Source organism: Camelina sativa, chromosome 4, assembly GCF_000633955.1.
Source record: "Camelina sativa cultivar DH55 chromosome 4, Cs, whole genome shotgun sequence".
NCBI classification, from domain to species: domain Eukaryota; kingdom Viridiplantae; phylum Streptophyta; class Magnoliopsida; order Brassicales; family Brassicaceae; genus Camelina; species Camelina sativa.
This window is the reverse complement of record NC_025688.1, coordinates 17,921,486-17,944,678: the sequence shown is the minus strand read 5'-3', so window position 1 is coordinate 17,944,678 and position 23,193 is coordinate 17,921,486. Positions and strand designations below refer to the sequence as shown.

At 35.6% G+C, this 23,193-nt stretch overlaps 5 protein-coding genes and 1 long non-coding RNA gene across 8 annotated transcripts; 4 read left to right on the top strand and 2 right to left on the bottom strand.

The window, feature by feature from the left end:
- LOC104784007 lies at positions 617-1,631 on the top strand. The gene has a single exon (XM_010509090.2). It carries the CDS (start codon positions 638-640, stop codon positions 1,469-1,471), a length of 834 nt encoding a protein of 277 aa, XP_010507392.1. The 5' UTR covers positions 617-637; the 3' UTR covers positions 1,472-1,631.
- Positions 1,443-4,102, bottom strand: LOC104780976 (protein S-acyltransferase 10). 2 transcript variants are annotated; one of them, XM_010505532.2, is made up of 11 exons: positions 3,785-4,102; positions 3,552-3,666; positions 3,377-3,451; positions 3,203-3,274; positions 2,763-2,879; positions 2,647-2,680; positions 2,422-2,531; positions 2,229-2,312; positions 2,039-2,122; positions 1,869-1,934; positions 1,443-1,774 (listed from the first exon to the last, which is right to left on the bottom strand). In XM_010505532.2, exons 1-11 carry the CDS (start codon positions 3,867-3,869, stop codon positions 1,609-1,611), a joined length of 1,008 nt encoding a protein of 335 aa, XP_010503834.1. In that variant the 5' UTR covers positions 3,870-4,102; the 3' UTR covers positions 1,443-1,608. The 2 variants fall into 2 exon arrangements, with proteins under 2 accessions (XP_010503834.1, XP_010503833.1); XM_010505531.2 differs by having other exon boundaries at positions 2,763-2,894; positions 3,785-4,101.
- On the top strand, positions 6,405-8,516 carry LOC109132520. The gene is made up of 2 exons (XM_019244163.1): positions 6,405-7,825; positions 8,006-8,516. Exons 1-2 carry the CDS (start codon positions 6,405-6,407, stop codon positions 8,514-8,516), a joined length of 1,932 nt encoding a protein of 643 aa, XP_019099708.1.
- LOC104780975 lies at positions 9,038-11,242 on the top strand. 2 transcript variants are annotated; one of them, XR_002037728.1, is made up of 8 exons: positions 9,038-9,120; positions 9,391-9,489; positions 9,579-9,629; positions 9,769-9,879; positions 9,960-10,048; positions 10,149-10,572; positions 10,741-10,816; positions 10,935-11,242. It is a non-coding gene; the product is annotated as an uncharacterized LOC104780975 (long non-coding RNA). The 2 variants fall into 2 exon arrangements; XR_002037727.1 differs by lacking the exon at positions 9,579-9,629.
- LOC104780974 (protein IQ-DOMAIN 31-like) lies at positions 16,450-17,235 on the top strand. Its single transcript, XM_010505530.2, has 2 exons — positions 16,450-16,878; positions 16,969-17,235. The coding sequence occupies exons 1-2, from the start codon at positions 16,720-16,722 to the stop codon at positions 17,125-17,127; spliced, it is 318 nt and encodes a 105-aa protein (XP_010503832.1). The 5' UTR covers positions 16,450-16,719; the 3' UTR covers positions 17,128-17,235.
- On the bottom strand, positions 20,001-22,946 carry LOC104780973 (probable protein phosphatase 2C 46). Its single transcript, XM_010505529.2, has 5 exons — positions 22,472-22,946; positions 21,839-22,258; positions 21,385-21,752; positions 20,543-20,779; positions 20,001-20,445 (listed from the first exon to the last, which is right to left on the bottom strand). Exons 2-5 carry the CDS (start codon positions 22,155-22,157, stop codon positions 20,224-20,226), a joined length of 1,146 nt encoding a protein of 381 aa, XP_010503831.1. The 5' UTR covers positions 22,158-22,258; positions 22,472-22,946; the 3' UTR covers positions 20,001-20,223.

The following is a 23,193-nucleotide window of genomic DNA, read 5'->3' as shown; positions in this document are numbered from 1 at the left end:
TATTAATCGTTTCCTCTGGAAGTATTCAACAAGACACTCGTGCACACGGTCCCATATTTAGTATTATACATCCAACCACCATATCTTTTCATCAATCATTTTCAGTGTAAAATTATTTGGTGTTTTAGATGATGTGTTATATCTTCCTTTGATCACACAAATAAGAGAGAAGATATGCTCACTAATTAAGTAATTAGAACAAAATCACCAAATCCATGCATGACGGTGTTTACGAATGCCCAAAGTTGAGGAGGTGCATGACAAAAAATCTTAGTTTTGATTCTTTCTCGCCTAATCAAAGATCTAAGTGGGTGCACATCACATTATTTGTTCCTTCAATAAAGGATAAATCAAATAGTACAAAGACATGAAATTAGCACATTAGGTACATATTGAGCGAACTCTAATGACATCTCTGTCAAGATCATAACTTAAGTGAGAGTAAGGCATAAAAAAGAACACGAAGTGGGCTTTGATGGAACATTATCCCCTTCACGTGGCTTTTACTTTAACAACCCTTAATCCTATTTCATTTGACCTTTCTACATCTCTTCCCCTATATATATATATATATTCAATTTCTATCTAGCTAAAGCTCTCTCTCCATCTCAAAAAAAAAAAAAAAATCCCATCATCAATGGCTACTTCTTACCACATCCGGTCTTGTAGCTTACCAGCTCGGATACACCCACATGGTCTTAACCAGATTCTGCAACTCCTCAATAAGCTTCCTGCAGATAATAACAATAGCCTCTCGCTTCTCTCACATCTCTACGACTCTGTCTCTCATCTCTTCGACGACTCACCTTCTTCACTACTACTCCCTCATCACTCTTTCTTCACCAACCTTCTTGATCTCTCCCTTTTACACCTTGATTTGTGTTCCAAGCTAAGAGACATCACTTGCCGTATCAAGGATGGCCTCCGCGACCTCCGTTCTGCTTTCAGGCGGAAGAGACACAGTGGAGATTCTACCATACGCTGCCACGTCAAAGCCTTTATCCGCTCTAGGAAATCTGTTCATAAGGATATTGCTAAGCTACTCTTGGTGCTCAAACAAACCGGCCTTACCTCCACGGAGTCCGCTCATCCCTTGATCACACTGCTCCAACAAGTTTGTTCCCAAACATGTCATTCCTTTAGGACAGTCTTGATGTCCTTATCTACAGCTGTACCAAATCCCAGGCCTTCCAAATGGGCCTTGGTCACCAAACTGGTGATCAAGAACGTTGCTAGTACAAGTGGTCAAGTTAGGACTGGACACAGAAACGAATTTCAGATGATGGACGAAGAGCTGCGAAGATTCAGCTTGGCAGAAGAGATAAAGAAGGATCGGATCAAGTCTATGATGACCAACTTGGACAACGTATATGTTGCGGTTGAAGATCTGGAGGAGTCCCTTGAAAGATTGTACAGACGTATGATCCAAGCTAGAGTTTCACTATTGAATATACTCTCTTTGCATTTATAATTAACTCATTAATTGGATTCCATGTATGTATACAACATCATCCAAATTTTAAAGGAAACATGTTACCTTACATAGATTTTGGACACTGAAACAATGGAGGTAATTGTACTGTATAAAACTATATATATAAAAAAAACTTAGCAGCAGCGACATTTCAACATATCGATGCAAGTATAAGGTCTTGATCTATCCTCGAGTTCAAACGCAGTAGGAAGTGAGTCTAGATTATGGTTTCCGCAACAGATGTTGTATACGTTCCTCCGAATTCCTTTGCTAAAAGGATGCACTCGTTCCGGAATATTCCTGAATAACCAACAGCTTTAGTATCAGGCAAACAAACCGATCCCTAAAGTAACTAGAAGAACCAAATGTTCTCGTTTTATTTAAAATTTAATACCTCATGTATGGAATACGTCTTCGTCTCACAAGTTCATAGGTGCTTTGATTTGTCAGAATTAAGTAGCTGCAAGAAATCAGTTTTGAAATAGAAACAGAAGCAGTTAGACAAATAAAAAAACAGAAAGATATGAGATTGTGAAAAGTACCACACAAAATGTGTACACCCACCTGTGAAAAATCAATAAAAGCATCACAAAAATCAAGGAGATCGACAATATGACAAGCAGCAGTATGATAATCGCATTCTTCCACCTGTTCACATTTCCATTTAAAATTCATGTTTTAATGAGTTGGAGCGGCCAAAGGGCCTGAGAAGAAATTGGACAAAACACGGAAGGGAGATGAAGAAGTATCATACCAAGGTTTTGCTACATTACTCAGGTAGTCAACGTACATGATGAGCGTCCAGACGCATAGAGTTGTCTCTTCACAGATGTACCACCTGGTATCATAGAAACGCATTTACGGGGTCTAAAAACCAAAATTCGGATGCACAACTATGCTAGTTATTGGACAATGTAACAGTAATGGTTCAGCTTTTGCAGGCTTACCAGAATTTACAATGGTTTTTCTGGCCTATACATGTTCCTAACCAAACACAGTGATGATCAAACTGAAGAACACATCGATCACAATCATGACAGTGTTTGGTTCGTGGAGGCTGCAAAGCATTACATGTTTTGAGCAAAAGATTAAGGGAAGGGAAACTTGAACATAGAGGTAGAAAACAATACAACTACAGTGGCCAACTAAATCATACAAGGTTCAAATGTTACCTGCTCCACATGACAATAGCCGCATGTCAAATTTCTGCAAGTTATAAACGAAACAATTTAGTTCACTCCTTTCTACTAATTGTTATTAGTTATAAGTTTTAAGTTTATATATGTACCTTATGGAGGTTCCTGGAGGGTACAAGTCCACAACTAACTTCCCCCAAGGCGTTGGAGGCCTTCTGACACTTGAGGCTGATCCTCCTTCCACAGTAACTACTAAGCTCTCACTTATTCTGGAAGCATGTTGTCTTCGCTTAAATAATAATAAAAGTATAAACACAACAGTGAGACACAGTTAAAGTAGAATTCAATTCCATCACTTTTTTGATAAGAATCAAGTAACGAAACTGCATTTCTTATATTTCAGAATCAGAATCAAAAACAAGAACCCCTAGCAAAAAGGCTCCCCACTACTAACCAAATGGTCAAAAGACCCTTTACTTACTTTATCATCACTCTCCTTTTATATACAGACAATCCCAGTGTCTATCACACTTGTTCCATCAAAATTCAAAAAAGAGCATGTGGAGGACAAGAACAAAATAACAAGTCTTACATTGAGGTGGTAGGTGGGTTTCTGTACATTGCACTAGTCTCGCAAACATCCCTCATTGCATCAACAACATACCTAAAAAGACAAAACAAAAAAGAAAGTCAAAAAATTTCAGTTGCAGAATCAAAAATGGAACACATTTAGGCAGAAGTTAGATATATATATATATATATATACCCAGGTGAAGAGCCAGAAGTTACAAAATACTGCAGAAGCGTTGCAGAAAACAGCAAGAAATAAGAAGCCATGTACCTGTTTAGAGTAAAAGAAGATAATAAAACAATTAAGCTCTCTAAATAGAAGAAGAATGTTTTGGAGTGATTGAAGAAGAAGGAAGGAAGGAGATAAAAACCATGGATCTCGCTTAGTTTTCTCGAGAAACTCTGCATCGAAAAAGAAGAGAAAGGCGATAAAGACGAGGTGGAGCAACACTAGTGCCAATTTCAGAAGCAGAGAAGATCTTCGAACTGGTGTGGTTGGTTGGTTAGATGGAAGAAGCAAATAAAAAAAAACAACAAAATTAGTTTACTGAAATCAGAAACACGGATCGTTAAAACAAAAGAGAGAGAGGGAATTGGGGTAAACCAGGATCGGAGAGACAAGGAAGGTTGATGAAGAATTGGTCCCGAGCTCGATCCCACGGTTGAAGGAATGGGCAACATACGCCCATCGTTTTGACTCTCCTTTTTGTCTCTCTCTATCTCTCTCAAGCAAACATTTGTGGGCGGAAATGGAGAGAAGAGACAGTGAAATTAGAAATCGCTCAAGAAGAAGCCAAAAAGAAGATCTTCAAAAAAAAAAAAAAAAAAATGCAATCTTTGAAGAAGATAGTTTTATGAAGAAGCGATAGAGAGAGAGATAGAGAGAGAGAGAGGGGAGACTAATTTAATTGCACATATTATTTGCCTAATGACTAATTTAATTACTGTTTAGTGGCAAGGAGATGACAGAAGTAGGGAAGGAAGTGACAGTCTTTAGTTGGGCCTTTTTGTAAACTTAGGCCCAATAATTATCTCGGGCCTAATAGTGTTTGTTAAGTTTTTTTTTCATAAAGAGTTACTTTTTTTTTTGTTTCTTTCAAAATTTCAAAACTTAACTAAGAAAGATTTCACAACTCACCATTACTAATAAAAAGGTGTAATGGACTTGGTATGTTTGAAGATTTTGGGATATATGTCCACTTATGGTTTATCAGAGTCAACACTCAACAAGAGGCTGGATGAAACCATAACTGCGCTTATCGGCGGGTCAAAAGACCCAAACTTAGCATAATAATGAGCAATCGATGCGTAATTACATTCTCAAAGTCTAAATTTAATTAGATAAAGTGATGATCAAAGAACATTGTCAGAAGAGTATGATGTATTGTCGGTATAGTTGTAGTAGGGTGGGATGGCCATCCCTACTATTAATCCAAAAACATGTTAACCAATAAACCTTTGTTTTGTAAAAAATTAAAATGAAATGCCATTGTAGTTATGACCATTTTAGTATTTTTTAGAAAGGACAAAAACGTTATTTATCTCTCACAAAAACGGATAAACACGCGGATCATATAAACCCGGTAATCTAACCCGGTTTTATGTTATAATCTCAGTCGTTCATTGCCTAATTTTTTTTTAATCCTGACCGTATATTTTGAATCTTTTTAATCTTAGCCGTCCATTACTCTGTCAATATTAAAATACTGTAAGAAACAAAACCCTAACCCCGAAACTTCTTTTCTCTGTCGCCTCTCTCGCTTTTAGCAGAAGAGTGGACGATGATGTTCTGGGATTGAGCTTCACCAAGGAGAAAGCAAAGGCAGCAAAGCAGTACGTAAAAATATCGACACTCTCTCTTCCTTTTTTTTCTTCCTAATTGCTTCTTATTATATCGTACGTCCACTAATAGATATGTAAGATCTATTTTGATTTCAAGTCATTGTTTGGGCAAAATTAGATCTTTTGAGCTTGATTCTCTCTCAATTTTAAAGGATAGTATGCTTGATTTTGAAACGATTAGGATGAATATGATTTGTAATATTGTCGTATGTTCATTGGATGTAGTTTTTTTATGATGATGATACAGGAGATTTATTGCTATTTTGATCTGGAGCTTGGGAAAATCAAGACTAAACGTTTTGCTGCAAGAGAGTGTAATGGTGGACGACATGATTGGCACAACAGGTGAGTTATAAGTCTGTATCTTCTGCATATAAATCTGTAAACACTCTCCGTTATGCTTAGATACTTATGTTTAAACATATTAGGAACCATAAGCAAAGGTGCGGCTCTGTCACTTTTTATTCTATTTTTTAAAGTGAATAATTGGATCTAAAACTAAATGTATTTGGATTTCTCAGGGAGCCATTGAGCCAGTTCGACGTTGGGGACTGATTGAGTGAAGCAACAACGGTAAATAATCGACTTATGGAACTTTCATGTGAAAGCTAATTTCTTCCACGGATCAAGGGAGTTTGTGTTAAATGCATTTTTAGAATTCCGTATTTTGTAGTTGGGGCACATGTATATGTCATATGTTGTGACATTTTGATTTATCTATAAGTTGCAGAGAATGTTGTGGCCCACAACCTATGAAGCACGGGGACGGCAGTTCCATGACGTCTCCCATCTCGGAAACGTTTCAGGTACGGGAACGGCGAAGAAACGGCATGGAAACGTCTCCAGGACGTTTCGCACACGGTGGGGACGGCAACAATTTATGGGGACGGCAACGGTTCTAATCAATAACGTTTCTGAAATGTTTCTATTGTAAAATAGGAAATTTAACTGTTTTTCTTCCATTGTCCAAAAAAAAAAGGAAAATTAACCTTTTAAATATTGTCTAATTAGAGTTTACAAATATCAATGCTATATATATCTCATCTTTTTGCATTCTTACTTCACGTCAACGTCGTTCATCGCAAAACCAAAACACACAAACTTCTCTGTTTTTTTTTTGTGAAGACAAACTTCTCTGTTTAGCTCTGCAAAAGGTTTGTCTCAACTCTCAAGCTTCTTAATAATTTAATATAAGTCAAATCTTTGTTTAATCAGTGTTTATAGATCGAAACAACGAAACTTATAAACATAGTAGTTGATAAGTTACGTAACTTACGTTTATATATTTTATATTGTTTGATTATATATTTTATAAGCGTTGGTTGATTATTAACTTACGTCTACGTAACTTTTTAATATTTATATGTAGGTTGATTATTGATATGGCTACTCAAGAAAACAGTGATAATGTCGATATTGATAGTGGATCTAGTCAAAACGGTGAAGCTCCATTATGGGCTTACGTGACTAAAATTCAGAAGCAAGGAACAACAGGAGGAACTTGGAAGTTTAAGTGTAAGATATGTAATGAAACCAAGGGGGGATCTTATTCGAGAGTGAGAGCACATCTGCTTGGATTGAAAAACGCTGGTGTAAATTCTTGTCCGAAAGTAACTAAGAGTGAAAGACAAAAGATGCAAGGGTTAGAAGACGATTTTGAGAAGAAGAAAAACGAGAGTGGAGCTAGAGAGGTTCCTTTACCTTGTGAAACAAGTTTTAGCTCTAAAAAAAGAAAGTCTGTCATCTCCCCTATTGAGAAAGCATTTGGTATTGAAATCAGAGACCAGTTAGATCAGAAAATTGCAAGGATGTTTTACACAGGAGGATTGCCATTTAATCTTGCAAGAAATCAGCATTATCACAGGTCCTACCAGTTTGCTGCTTCCCACAACATTGATAGTTATGTGCCTCCTGGTTATAATAAGTTGAGGACAACTTTGCTACAGAAAAAGAGAACTCATGTTGAGAAGTTATTAGAACCACTAAAGCTAACATGGAAAGAAAAAGGATTGACGATTGTGTCAGATGGTTGGAGTGATCCTACAAGAAAACCTCTGATTAATTTCATTGCTACTTCTGCTAGTGGTCCTATATTTCTCAAGGCTGTGAATTGTTTTGGCGAAGTGAAAGATAAATTCTTCATTTCTGATTTGATGAAAGAGGTTCTCAATGAGGTGGGTCATCAAAACGTCGTGCAAATCATCACTGATAATGCAGCAAATTGTAAGGCGGCCGGTGAGATTATTGAATGCATGTTTCCTCACATCTATTGGACACCATGTGTTGTCCATACACTTAATCTGGCCTTGAAGAACATATGTGCAGCAAAGAATGTGGAAACGAATGTCGTAACATATGATGAATGCAGTTGGATAACAATAATTCATGACGATGCGATGGCAATAAAAAATTTCATCATGAACCACAACATGAGGCTGTCAATGTTCAACAAGTTCAGTCCTCTTAAATTACTATCAGTTGCTGATACTCGTTTTGCTTCCATCATTGTGATGCTTAAGAGATTGAAGCTTATCAAAAGAGGTCTTGAAGCTATGGTCATAAGTGAGGAGTGGTCTACTTATAAAGAGGATAATTGGGGGAGAGCAAGCTTTGTTAAAGAGAAGATTGTGGATGATGATTGGTGGGAAAAAGTTTCTTATATCATTGATTTCACAAGACCTATATATGATATGATTAGGTTTTGTGACACTGACAAGCCATGCCTTCATTTGGTGTATGAGATGTGGGATTCTATGATTGAGAAGGTGAAGCTTGAGATCTACAAGAAAGAAAACCGTCAAATGTCTGAATATAGTGTCTTTTACACTGTTGTTTATGAGATCTTAGTGGCTCGTTGGACGAAGAATAACACTCCCCTACATTGTCTAGCTCACTCTTGAAATCCTAGGTAAATTTTAAATTATGTGTTTAACTTTTTTATTTTATTTCATTGACAATATATAATAGTTTTCATTTGTTGCAGATTTTATAGTGATGTATGGCTTAATGAGGATGCTACAAGAAAAGGTCCCCATACAGATGGTGAAATCTCTCGTGAGAGGATGAAATGCTTTCGAAGATTGTTTCCTAATGATGATGAGCATACTAAGGTTCTTAATGAGTATGCATTATTCTCCATGAGGACTGGTCATTTTGCAGATTTATCATGCATTGTAGGAATGGGTACTATGGAACCCATTCATTGGTGGGCTAACTTTGGTGCTGATACTCCATGTCTCCAAGTTTTGGCTTTTAAATTGCTTGGTCAACCTAGTTCACCATCTTGTGCTGAGCGCAATTGGAGTACTTACAACTTTATTCACTCACTCAGAAGAAATAAGTTAAATCCAAGCCGTGCTGAAGACTTGGTTTACATTCACCACAATCTACGCCACTTATCAAGGAATTCTGGTCAATATGAGGATGAAAAGACCAAGATGTGGGATGTTGGTGGAGATTCATATGATACCATGGAAGATGTCGGATTTTTGTAATTTGCTAATCTTTCATTAGATGAGCCCGATCTTGAGAATGAGTTTCTCAAAGAATAATTTATTTTAACTATTATTTAATATATTATAGTCATGTTTTGTTTCATGAAATTTTTTTTATAAGTGACTTTATTTATTTTATTTTACTAATATATGGATATTTTTATATTTTATATATTATAAAACTGACATACNCACAACAATCTACGCCACTTATCAAGGAATTCTGGTCAATATGAGGATGAAAAGACCAAGATGTGGGATGTTGGTGGAGATTCATATGATACCATGGAAGATGTCGGATTTTTGGAGTTTGCTAATCTTTCATTAGATGAGCCCGATCTTGAGAATGAGTTTCTCAAAGAATAATTTATTTTAACTATTATTTAATATATTATAGTCATGTTTTGTTTCATGAAATTTTTTTTATAAGTGACTTTATTTATTTTATTTTACTAATATATGGATATTTTTATATTTTATATATTATAAAACTGATATACCCCTGCCGTACCCATACCCCTAAATATTTACTTTCCCGTTTCCCGTCCCCGTCCCCGTTTCCGTGCAGCATAGGTTGTGGCTGGTGATTTTACTGCTGATATGGGTATTGTTTTCTTTACTAATTGTCTGAACTTTTCCCATGTTTATTGATTGAATTTTAAAACAATTTCTAAATTCTGTTTGTGTTATGGATGAGTAATTCTGATTAAATTTTTGACATAGATACTAGCAACTGAGTTTTTCAGCTTTTAGTTATCCAATTCTGAAAATTTCTATGACCCTTCTCACTCGATCTAATATGATCATTGATTTTTTGCAGAATCAAATTGTTTATGTTTATCTGTAAGATCCTTTTGCTTTCTTAAATTTGCAGGTCGCAGATTTCTTCATCTCCTTCTGTGAGAAACTGGATGAATCTTCCTCTACGAAGTGTTTGGCTAAGACACCAAAGAAAAATAACAAAATCACTATGGTAAGAGATCTTCTATTTTTGTATTATCCATTTTATATAAGACTGAGATCTTGGGTATGGTTCTGAAGCACTGTTTTTTCATGCTAAAGATCCCACAATTATTGGATAGAGGACTTGCATAGGACATGGAAAATGGCGTTGTAAGCATTAATTGGAACAGAAAAAAAATTGTGACTTCTTTAGGACGAAATATGACTTGGATTTTACTTGAAGCGTGGCTAAATATGCTCAAGAGTGTTCAAATTTTTTTAGAGGATTATTGGTTTATTGTTTTTGTAGAGAGTCAAGGATATGATGATACTCTTCGAACCAACCTACTCGAATTGGATGACAATGGTCTTATTCTGGAAATTGAAGTCGCACAACAAATAACCAAACATTTCTACTTAGGTATGAAAGTCTTACAACCTTTTCGTTTCTCTTTAAAAATAGTGTAATATTTTTAATCACTTTCATGTGATTGTGTACAGATATAGGAAGCTGGTATATCCTCATGATAATTTAGAAATGTTTGTTTCTAAACACAAACCAGAGATAGAGAAGTACATCTCTTTCTAAGGTAAGTTATTTAGCTTATAAACTAAAGAATTAAAGAACGGTTCAATGATACTGAAGTGGTCATTGATTTATCAGAATCTTTGTTTCTCTTTTGCTAAAAGGTTATTTTCTACGGTGTACAAGGAACATTATCCACTTGCTTTGGGTGATGAGGTTTGGAGGCTGAAAATATTTGAAAGGACGTGACTTACCATAAGAAACTTTATAAATTCAGATAAGTTGTTATTAATTACTTCTTTTGCTTTGAACTTCTTGGAGAGTTATCAAGTATATCATCACCATCACTTCTTTTTCTCCCTCTTACTACTACGTAACACAACTGTATACAGTCTCAATCCATCACCATATATGTTTAAGTTAATATAGAGACAAACTGTGTTGTGTATATATGGTATATGATAATATAATTGGTGGGAAGCTGAAGCTACTTTGAGTGTGAAAGCAGGTGAAATAAAGAAGAGAATAAACATAAGAACGGTCGTGTTGAACAAGCTCTTCAAGTTACTGATCATGAACTCATAAAAGGTAAGACACCACCGCTTCATTCTCATAAACATGACTTATGTATAATATTATCCATTTGAAGTACATCCTCCTGAAAATCTGTTTGTGTTTAAGCTTATAACTAAAGGAATTATAAAAACGGTTCAATGAACCTTGGTTTTCTTATATAAGCCTTTTTGGGTTTTCAAGGGTAAACTAATGAAAGTGTTACAATTGGTCGAGTGTTTAGAGTGGAAGACATAATAAGATTGACAAGAAACCAAGAGTGAGTTTTCAGCTTTTTGTTATTTAATATGTGTTTTCTGTGATCCTTTCAATGATTCATATTTTATAATCTTCACTTTGATCTATTGCTCTCACTCATTTCAGCTTGTGCTGTGTAGAATGAATGCAGGTCAAGGCATTGTACATGAAAGAGATTTTGAAGAGATTTAACACAACAACGTCTAAAGAAATTATTTAAACATCACGGGAAAACTATACGAGTTTGTGCACTACGCATACATAGAGGACAAGCGTCAAAAGAGCCATGATGGGTTGCACTAAAAGATGTGTGATCGGTGGTATGCTTCATTTGAATAATCATTTTTTGTATACTCTCTTTCATCAGTTTGTTTTTCTTTGTATTCTTTTTTTCTAACTAACAGTATCAAGAATCAAGGTGTTATGACTTCTTAAATGTGTTTCTAATCTGAATCAGTAAATCATTTGTTTCTATTAAGATCTTATTTGTTGGGTAAGCTGGGTTTGTTTAATTGCAGCACATTAATGGAATTTTAGAGAATTGTCAGTGTAGTAGATAACATCTCTGCTATGTGTTTCTCTTTCAATCATTATATAGTTTTTAAAAATTATAATTTTTGGATAATTTCAACTAACTAAAAAAAATTATTCAATGGAGAAATCAGGTATCCTATCTAAATTTCTTACCCAATCTCTTTTAGTAAATATTGTTTAGCGAGTAATTATTTAAAAGAGAACGAATATAAAAAAAAATTATGATGGATACGGGATGAGACGGTTTGAGAGGGAATGGGTTTGGACGTGAGGGGATGGAACAAGACGGGACGTGTTTCCTTTTCCGAAGTAAATACGTCTAGATTTAATTTTTTTAAAAATTTACATGAAAATAATGCATTTGTGCTATAGCACCCAGGTTAATATAAGTCATTTTAAGAATTTAAAATTTGTATGAAATATTTTGTTTCGTACTGTAGCACGGGTTACTACCTAGAGACGGGTATTTTGAGAATTTTGGATATTTTTGAAAATATTTTAAGAATTTGAGAATTATAATTTCTACTAAAGATACAAATTAAACATACATGATATGCTCAAATTTAACCCTGAGTTACTTTCTCAAATTAAGAGATCAATTGTAGTACTTAGGGATCATATCCACAAGGACTCTAAATCACACAATAGATTTAATAATCTTTTAATTATGCTAAACTGAAATATTAATTTAAAAACAATGCAAAAATAGAAAATAAAAGAGTTGTAAATTCAGATGGATTAAACGCTAGGCCTAGGGAAATTCTCAGGAAATCATAGAAAATCAGATCAATTTAATTAATTAAGCAGGATTCAATAATTAAGCACCGTTCTTGAACTCTAAACACAATTATAAATAAATCAGTTATCACTGCAAATATTGTCTAAGTTTTAAAACCCGAAAATCCAAATCACTTTGCAAAATTCAAGTTAAAAACCAGCAATAAAATCAAGTTTAGATAAGTTCACGAAATCCCTAAATCAAATCTCTTTGTAAATATGTATTTTGCTCACCAAAGGTTTTTGTTAGGAAAATCAATTATATTCTCATATCAATCAATAATCCTAAGATCTAAATCCAGATGACTAATCAAAGATCTAGCATTAGGAACAACCTATGGTGAAGAACAAAAAAGATAATGAATCCAAACAATTAATCAATCTAACAATCCATGAAATCCCTAATGAAAAACCCTAAACCTAACAAGCAGATCTACTCAGACATAATTGCAAGAACACAAATCATTAATAAAATAGATAGCATTAAGAGATTAAAGAAGAAGAAAAAGGAATTCTGAATCTTCTCAGGAAAGAGTCTTGATTCTTCTCTCTAAAAATCTCTCAGGGATTTCTCTCAAAAGTTGCAGGGAAAAATTAAGCTTAGGTCTAAACAATGACCATAAAAATCCTATATATATTCCTAAAACATGAATGGGGACTAATGATGCAAATATTGAAACTTTGGGGCAGATTTGTAAATCTTCAAAACTTGTGGGAAAACTTCCAATTTCTTCTTTGGCCCAGCATCGATCGACACTATGGCTGCATCGATCGATGCTTACTCTTGAACTTGTCTCCCAACTTCGCAGCTTCAGCCTCAATGCTTGATTATACTCCAAATCCTCCTATTTAGCTCCATTATGCTCACATCCATGCTAAATCCTATAAAGACTCAAAAGACTCTAAAAATACCAAAAAGACTCTATAAATAAGACTTATATCATGGCTAAAAACACCTAAAAACCATGATCTATCAACTCCCCCAGACTTAGCCTTTGCTTGCCCTCAAGCAAAACATAAACTTAGACCTGTGAAAGAGGTTTGAAAACGCAGGAACTCATTTTCTTTTTAAAGAGTAACGCCATGATCTCAAAACCATAACCCATATGCTTAGCAGATAAATCCAAATCGAACCACCATGTACTTCTCCGTTGACTTTCATAGCATCCCAAATTCAAACCAAATTCCACTACTTCCTCCATTAAGCCTTCATCGGTGGGTCTCATCAATTTAATCAATGTCAAGAACCTTCTAGACTCATTCTCGTACAATACCATAACAAGCGAGACATATCTTTTACCACATGTGGTACTCTTTCTCTCCCCCAGACTTATTCTATTTAATCTTCCTTAGAGCTTTGCTTTGTTTTTTTTTTTGTTTTTTTTTATCTTCTTCGCTTTTTTTTTTTCACAGTTGTAGGCGAATAATGGGTTCATCGGTAATTTACCTACCCCTCGCTTCCAAGCTTTGTGTGATCATTTGACTCAAGAGTAGAATAATGAGGTCACAAGTAATTTACCTACCTCTCTAAACTGATCAAAATCATCTCATATTTTATTTTCTTTTTTTTTTTTAACAAAGCTCTCAGGAAAAATATTTCAAACTTTAATAAGGGAGAGGAGTACCATTTTTTTTTTAAAATCTTACTTGTCAGGTATGAACCAGGAGTCAAGCTCTATGAACATCAATCTCCTTGATGAGGTAAAAAGAAAAGCGCAGAAATTACCTCAGCCTTTTATGGATTCTGTTGGAAATTCGGATGTCACTGGTTTACTGGTCAGCCATTGGATTTTTCATTAGTCGGATTCTGGATTCAATCTGCAGCATTAATCAACCAAGGCAGTACACTAAAAAGAAAAATCATAGTTCCCAACAAAATTTTTGACTCAATAAAACAAATTTGACTCAAGAGTTCGAACATTACTCCTGAGTTAGCTGCGATTAATTTGTGTTCCTCTCACTCCTGGATGTTAGCACTGCTAAGAATCACTCAAACACAAGATTAAACGCAACATGATAGATAGAAGTTCATAATTCAATACAAATTCAAACTGACTCAAAGCAAGAATAAAAATGACTCAAAGTGGAAAAGAAAAACCTAAGAGTGGGTTGCCTCCCACTAAGCGCTTGTTTTCAGTCATTAGCTTGACTGTGTCGGATCTCAGGCATCCGGTGGATCAGAACATGGCAATGAATGCTTCCGGGAAAGACTCTTGATTCTTCTCTCCTAAAGCTCTCTAAAAATCTCTCAGGGATTTCTCTCAAAAGTTGCAGGGAANTAAAATCTTACTTGTCAGGTATGAACCAGGAGTCAAGCTCTATGAACATCAATCTCCTTGATGAGGTAAAAAGAAAAGCGCAGAAATTACCTCAGCCTTTTATGGATTCTGTTGGAAATTCGGATGTCACTGGTTTACTGGTCAGCCATTGGATTTTTCATTAGTCGGATTCTGGATTCAATCTGCAGCATTAATCAACCAAGGCAGTACACTAAAAAGAAAAATCATAGTTCCCAACAAAATTTTTGACTCAATAAAACAAATTTGACTCAAGAGTTCGAACATTACTCCTGAGTTAGCTGCGATTAATTTGTGTTCCTCTCACTCCTGGATGTTAGCACTGCTAAGAATCACTCAAACACAAGATTAAACGCAACATGATAGATAGAAGTTCATAATTCAATACAAATTCAAACTGACTCAAAGCAAGAATAAAAATGACTCAAAGTGGAAAAGAAAAACCTAAGAGTGGGTTGCCTCCCACTAAGCGCTTGTTTTCAGTCATTAGCTTGACTGTGTCGGATCTCAGGCATCCGGTGGATCAGAACATGGCAATGAATGCTTCCGGGAAAGACTCTTGATTCTTCTCTCCTAAAGCTCTCTAAAAATCTCTCAGGGATTTCTCTCAAAAGTTGCAGGGAAAAATTAAGCTTAGGTCTAAACAATGACCATAAAAATCATATATATATTCCTAAAACAGGAATGGAGACTAATGATGCAAATATTGAAACTTTGGGGCAGATTTGTAAATCTTCAAAACTTGTGGGAAAACTTCCAATTTCTTCTTTAGCCCAGCATCGATCTGACACTATGGCTGCATTGATCGATGCTTACTCTTGAACTTGTCTCCCAACTTCGCAGCTTCAGCCTCAATGCTTGATTATACTCCAAATCCTCCTATTTAACTCCATTATGCTCCCATCCATGCTAAATCCTATAAAGACTCAAAAGATTCTAAAAATACCAAAAAGACTCTATAAATAAGACTTATATCATGGCTAAAAACACCTAAAAACCATGATATATCAATACAAATGGAGAATACATGTATTTCATCTAAATTTCTTAGCCAAAATTTATTAATAGCATTATTATATTGATAATTATTTAAAATAAAATGGTTATGGGACATAAAATTTCTTATGGAAAAATACTACTATTATACAATTATAAATTTCCAACCGAAAAGGGTTTATTATTTGACTAAATATATGTTTTACCAGTGTTTTTTTTGAAGTAATTTAATTTACTAATTAAGTACATATACTTTAAAGATAATAATTAAATTTTGAGAAAATTCCAGTATATGTATACTGAAACGGGTAAATTCGAATAATGAAAATAATATATTGAATCAGTTTATTTTTAAAAGGGAACATAAGTTTTAGATTAAAGTACAAAATCAAAAAATATAAGTAGATAATTTCAAGTATCAAGCTTTCACTAATTTGGATAAAGATTGACAATACGACACTTTAAAAATTATGGTATTTTCGAAAATAATAAAATATAGTTTTTGAAAATTATATTTTTTTGGATAATCTCAACTAACTAAATAAAAAAATCAACGGAGCATTCTGGTATCCCGTCTAAATTTCTTACCCAGTCTCTATTAATAAATATTGTTTAACGAGTAATTATTTAAAAGAGAACGAACATAAGACAAAAAATTCTGATGGATACGGGACGAGACGGAAAGAGACGGGATGAGACAAGACAAGATGAAATAGGATGAGAAAGGACGAGAGGGGATGAGTTGGGAAATGAGAGGATGGGACGGGACTGGGAAATGAAAGGATGGGACGGAACCTTAAATGAGAGAATGAGACGGAACCACCCGTGTTAATATAATTTTAATCATTTTATGAATTCAAAATTTATATGAAAATATTTTGTCCCGTGCTGTAGTACGAGTTACTATCCAGTTGGTGTTATAGAGTAAGTACTACTAGTATAATATATACCAATGACATTTTTCTTTTCTTTTTGGGTACAAAATTGGCAAAAGACATTTCCTTATAAATTGTGATTCATTTGTGACATATATTATCTATAAATTCGATGATTGTATATGTAAGATTCTTCTGTTTTGACTCTTGAGAAGTAATAAACAAAACGAAATCAAGTGGGAAGAGAGGAGGAGGAGCATGCGAGCACGTTCGTTAGTTAAAGGGGATATGAGGAGAGCACATCATGTCCTTCCCTTAAAGCCACCGTCTTCACTTGTCTTTTTTAATTCACATTTTACGTTTCCTTTGAACGTTGTTTCACCTTTACTGTTTTTAAAACCAAACCAAAGAACTGAAGAAGGAAGCAGCCAACATCGAATAAACATATGGCCAATTCCAAACGATTGTTTGGCGTTGTAAGGAAGAAACTTCTCAGGCGATCTCACAGCAGAATCACTATCATTCGTTCATCATCATCAGCTCCAGAAACTACTCAACAAGATATTGCCGCTGTTAAAATCCAAGCTTTTTTCAGAGGTCACCTGGTAATATATATATAACAAACTCATTTTCTTTTAATATCTCATCTCTATAAATTTGGTAAAAGCTAAAAAAAGGTTGAGCATTGCGCGCAGGCAAGAAGAGCGTTTAGAGCATTGAAGAGTCTGGTCAAGTTACAAGCGGTGGCGAGAGGAGTGCTTGTGAGGAGACAAGCTCGAATAGCATTACATTGTATGCATGCTCTTGCTCGTTTGCAGGTTAGGGTTCGTGCTCGTCAGCTTCTCTCCCATTGATTCTCTTCTCTGCTTTTTGCCCTGTTTTTTTTCAAAAAACCTCTTGTGATTGTGACATTTATACATCATTGTCCTTTCTACTTAATTCACCGGTTTGTGACTTTGTTATATATGTACTTACTAGCTAACTCTCTAACACCCTGCATTTGTACTAATAAACAATATCACTTTTGCTGACACATTCTGTCTCAAAATTATGATGAGTAAGTAGTAGACAATATACACATTCTACAAAGATCCGTATATAGAGTATTTGGATAGATACCTTGGAAAAGAAGAAAGGGAAAGGCTTCCTTTGAGACGGCACTGTTTTGTCTGATTTTTATGAATCTGAAAGTTATAAGCAAGATCAGTCACCTTAAAGAGTCTACATCGCCTAGGTAATTACAGAAAAAAAAAAAAACAACAACCAACCGTATCCGTTTCAACAAACATAAGCAAAAATCATACAATGTCGATCTACAACAAGATGACAAAGTCCAAAAGAGAGAGGTACGAGAGAGCACTGAGATATTGGCGCGGCTCAATCAGATAATCTATAGAATGTACGTGCGTGGTGTTCACGAAGATCTGAGTGAACCAGGCCAATATCAAAGGGACTCTATCATGCTTAAGTGTTGATCATCAAAGGAAGCCATCTTTGTAAAATGAATAGAAAAAAAACTAAGAAAGAAGTGTGTTAGTTTGATGTGAAGTGTGAGGAGGAGAAGTGAGAATGTCTGTGGGGGAGTTATAAAGGGAGAGAGGAATTAAATTAGGGTATGAGAGAAGGAAATGGAAGGTATGGAGCATTAAAACCTCATCTACTACCAAAGCACAAAAAGCTGGCTCACCCTCTTTACTCCCTACTTCACTCTCTTCTCTCTCTCTCTCTTCATACTTCATATATCCATCGTTCAAAACTAAATTGGTTATGCAATGAGAACCTATACTCCTTTGTCTCCTCCTCTGTCTTTCTATCTTAAGGAGGCTCATAACAAAATTCAAAAGAAAAAAAGAAAAAAAAAAAGATTTTGAGGAAGAATTAAAAGAACATCGATGAAGATGCTTTTGTAATAAATTTTGAGGGAATCTCGCAGAAGGGAGGGGACACTGGCTGGCCTGCCTGCAACATTTAATAGTCTCTTACTGCTTTTTTATCTTTTCTTTCTAGGCCCCTCTCTTTCCTCTGCTTTTTACAACCCCTTAAGCAAGTTATGAACCCTAATATGACCTCTCACTCTCTCTCTCTCTCCATTGATGATTCTCAAGAGAAAAGATTCGTAGTTTTAATGTCACATTGTAACAGCAGAGCTTGTTGTTTAAAACGAACACCCTTTTTTTGTCTGGTTAGGACTGGTGGGAAGGCAAAAACTTTTGCACCCTTATTTACTTCTCTCTCATGCTACTACATTAACCCCTCCGGTCCACCATTGCCATAAATTTTATGCAGAAGACACACTTTATCTCTCTCTCTACCCAATTATATTTTCTTGACTCACAAAATCAAATCATATCTCTTACTACTCATCAACACGCTTCATTATTTCTTTCTAGATCACTGTTTTACAATAGTTCACTTTATGATCCGTTACCATTGAGTAGCTTGATATCAGTGTTGTTGCATTAAAAATAACACTAAGCTACTAATATGTACAAGAATCTAATAGTACTCACGCCGAGTTTTCGGGCCACCTTTCTCTCTACATGGCTGCAGAACATGATCTACAGCGTACCTAGGTTTCTCCATTGACAAAACCAAAAGGAAAAAGTAAATGCCTGCATAAGTAAACTGATGTCAATGTCTCATTAGTTTATTTTAAGCTCCTAGATATAAAGCTTTAACTTGCCATCAGAACAAGTAGAACAGGATAAGCTACAATTAAGGGATAAGCGAATTTAACAACTTCTTTTTAGAGTAAACTGACAAAAACGTGCAATATGTATGGCTTCTTACGGTGAATCAATGCATATAATGTCGCCACATGTTTAGAATTTTCTCGACNGTTGTTTAAAACGAACACCCTTTTTTGTCTGGTTAGGACTGGTGGGAAGGCAAAAACTTTTGCACCCTTATTTACTTCTCTCTCTCATGCTACTACATTAACCCCTCCGGTCCACCATTGCCATAAATTTTATGCAGAAGACACACTTTATCTCTCTCTCTCTCTCTCTCTACCCAATTATATTTTCTTGACTTACAAAATCAAATCATATCTCTAGATCACTGTTTTACAATAGTTCACTTTATGATTCGTTACCATTGAGTAGCTTGATACCAGTGTTGTTGCATTAAAAATAACACTAAGCTACTAATATGTACAAGAAGCTAATAGTACTCACGCCGAGTTTTCGGGCCACCTTTCTCTCTATATGGCTGCAGAACATGATCTACAGCGTACCTAGGTTTCTCCATCGCCAAAACCAAAAGGAAAAGTAAATGCCTACATAAGTAAACTGATGTCAATGTCTCATTAGTTTACTTTAAGCTCCTTAGATATAAAGCTTTAACTTGCCATCAGAACAAGTAGAACAGAATAAGCTACAATTAAAGGGATAAGCGAATTTAACAACTTCTTTTTAGAGTAAACTGACAAAAACGTGCAACATGTATGGCTTCTTACGGTGAATCAATGCATATAATGTCGCCACATGTTTAGAATTTTCTCGACAGGAGCAGAAGTTACAACCTGATAAGGTGCAAGTTCTAGAGTGTAAAAATGGGGAAACCTGAAGCGGGAACATATGTATTCTGAAGGATGATGATGATCTGTAGTCATGTCTATTGCAGATTTGAGATTTCATTATAAACTGATTCTTGGCTTCATTCACATATTTAGAATACAAATCACTTTCAAGCACCTCTGTATAGTAAAATAAAAATACAAAATACATGACGGAAGAAGGCCTACATTCATATTCATTCATCATCAACAACAATTACATCGTTACACAAAGTTTCGCAGAATAAATAAAAATTAATAATTACTGGAATGAGTTCCAAACGTCAGTAGTGTGTGGCTTTCACGTTAAAATTATACATTCTTATACCAACCAGAGTGACTTTTTTTATATATATAACTACAAAAGATGGAACCTAAAAGTGGAGAGAGCATCTTAGAGTTTCTTGGGGAAGGTCATACCGCCGCCTCGGATGGAGAGAGAGGGTCCTTTGACAGAGCTCACCTGATTCGTATCAAGGAAAATGACGACCACAGTTATGTCATCGTGGAAATGCCTCCTCACTCCTCTCTCTATCTTCTTCAGATCAGAGTATCTCATCTCTCGTTTTTTTGCCGCTTCCTGCAGTGCCATTTTCACTAGTCTCCGTGCTATCCCCTGCATTCATTTCCACAACAAAGGACAGAGTTAGTCAATCTCTGGTGTAATAGGTTTATATTGAAACGGTAAAAAAGAAGAAATGGGTATCGCGCACGTTTCGTGGGTGGTTCTGAACGATGTCAACAGCTTCTTGGTTGCTCAGCTGTTCCCATAGTCCGTCAGAAGCAAATATCAGAAACTGATCTTGTGGTTGGATCTCATGCTCCGTTATAGTTGGTTCCCCACTCAAGATCGGTCTTTTGAATGGCTCGCGGAGTCTGTACTTTGTGTACAATGGTTCCTTGTTGAACTCCGCCTTTTTAAGATACACGTCACCTATGGATCTAGATATCTACAAAGCAAACAAACATATCTTATCCTTTTCAACTTTGATCTCCAGGGTTTATCTTGACATGGCAAATGAACATAACATATTTAGGCGTTTGCACCTAGTGTCTAGTGTCTACATGCAGCGATAGATACGGATTCAACTGTTCAGTAAGTCTATTATAAAACTTACATCTAAATGTAGGAACATACACAAACTGGCTTATAGTTACCACCAATTTCAATTTCAACCCGAGCTCTGACTTTCTTGGGTTGGTGGGTTTGGTAGGCAATGTCAAAGTCAAAGTAACTACAAATCTAGGCTTTTGGGTGTACAGTCTAATTCAATGGATAGACCTTATCTCCATACAGGAAAAAAGGTTGACATGATAAAAGTAAGAAAAACGTGTTCTTTTTGATTAGAATTCTATCGTCTTGGCTTCAAGAAACCAGCAAGACGTTCAAGGCCATTTAATTCAGTTTTTCTCCGGTTTGCCTTAGTTAGACAAAGACAACAACATATCAATTTAACGAATGATTTACTAACATACTCATGTACCTGAAAGGAAAAAACTAAATCCTACAACCCTAAAATCTAAAACCTTCAACGCCACACATTGAGAAACATACCTGAATAAGTCCCTTAACACGCCACACATTGTGTTTTAACATGACAATATGCGAGTCATCCGGGTGCAAGGAGTGCATCTCCTGTCTAACAGACTCTATGCTCACATTATGTTCCGCGGAGAGCTGAAGCGCAATAACCTCTCCTGTCGCCTTCATAGCCCTTCCAAGAACTGCACGGGAATCCCCAACATTAGCGATGTAAAGCATCCCTCCGCATATAACACCGACCAGGCAGCAAGACCCAACCGCTGCAATCTGTGGCTTAGTTGGCCACTGCTTTGTCACAACCCCTAGAAACCCTTCTTCAGTCGCCTCATACGCCTTTTTAATAACATCCACAGACATACAAGCGTGCTCTGCTGCAAATCCTACAAAATTCAAAAGAACATTTTTTAAAATCCACACGTTTGGTTTGCAAACTTGTATTGTATCCATATATCATTCAGTAGCTCACTCTTTAGATGCTGGAAAAGATGATCATTAACAAATCGCGAGGTCTCAGGGCCGCCATGACCGTCATAAATACCAATAAAAGTTCCATAAGGACCCGAGTCAAGAGTACTCAAAGGACCAGACTCAACTTGGCTCTGATCCTCAAGCAAGTTGTTGGCCTGAACAACAGCCATGGAGAATTCACCAATGAGGTGCTGACCAGAGTCTTTATACCAAAGCAATCCATCTTGTTTTCCTGTCGAATCAGATGACTTGCCCGAGGAAGAAGAAGAAGACGGCCACAGACAAGCACTCAAGAGTTTCATTAACGTAGATAACATCCCTCATTTCATCAGGGCAACCCTTTTTTTCCTCCACATCCGTCAAAGGGATGCACAGAAACACAAACAAAGTAGACAAACAATCCAAAGGTTTTAAGAATCTGCAATTCAAAAGCAATAAACAGAGTTCAAAGTAAGGATCTGAACAGAGTATACAAAAATCAGAGTAAAAGATGAAATCAAAAACCCAACTTTTTAAACTAAAAAAACCCAATTGGTCAATGGATCAGATAAGCAAGAGGGAATAATTAATTCAACAAAGATCAGAACAAAATCCAAACTTTAATTTTTTCAAACTCGGAGAAAAGTAGTACCTGAGATTCTGAAGAAGCTGATGTAACAACAACAACAACAGGAAGAAGAAAAAGTCGCAGACTTTTCCAGTCAACAGATAAACTCTTCAAAAGGGGAATCTCAATAAGAAGCAAATCTTATAATCCAAGCAAAAGGATTTGAAGGGTTTAAGTAAATGAAAAGGTCGGCAAAACACGAACGATACTAGAGTTACAGGTGAGATCTAAAAGGATCGATGGTAGAGAAAGAGAGATTGATGGATTCCCAAATCAGATCCAGAAGAAAGAAAGAAAGAAGTAGTAGCGTCGACCTTCTCTTCCAGAAGAAGGCGAAAGAGAAGAGAAGAAGAAGAAGAAAAAAAAAGGGCTCCACTGCTTCTAACCAGACAATCCAATCTCTCAATTACTGGATCAGATTTTCTAAACCTAACCCTTCTTTTTTCCTCTAATTGACTTTTCTTACCTCTTTTTATTTTCACAAACGATCCTTTATCTTTCTAATACTTACGATTTATCCCCCACTAACTAATAATTTTATCTATTAACCCCATTCCAACTCTGAATTCGACGGCTCTTCCTTATAACTTGGAGGCGTAATGCTTGCTTTTTAAAGAAAAAAAAAGTGTTGCAGATATTAGATTAGATGAAAGAGGAGGAAAGAAAGAAAGACAAGTGTTTGTTTTGTAATGTATTGGTTAGATTGGGAGAAGATGGATAGTTAAAAAAAAAAAAGATATATAAAT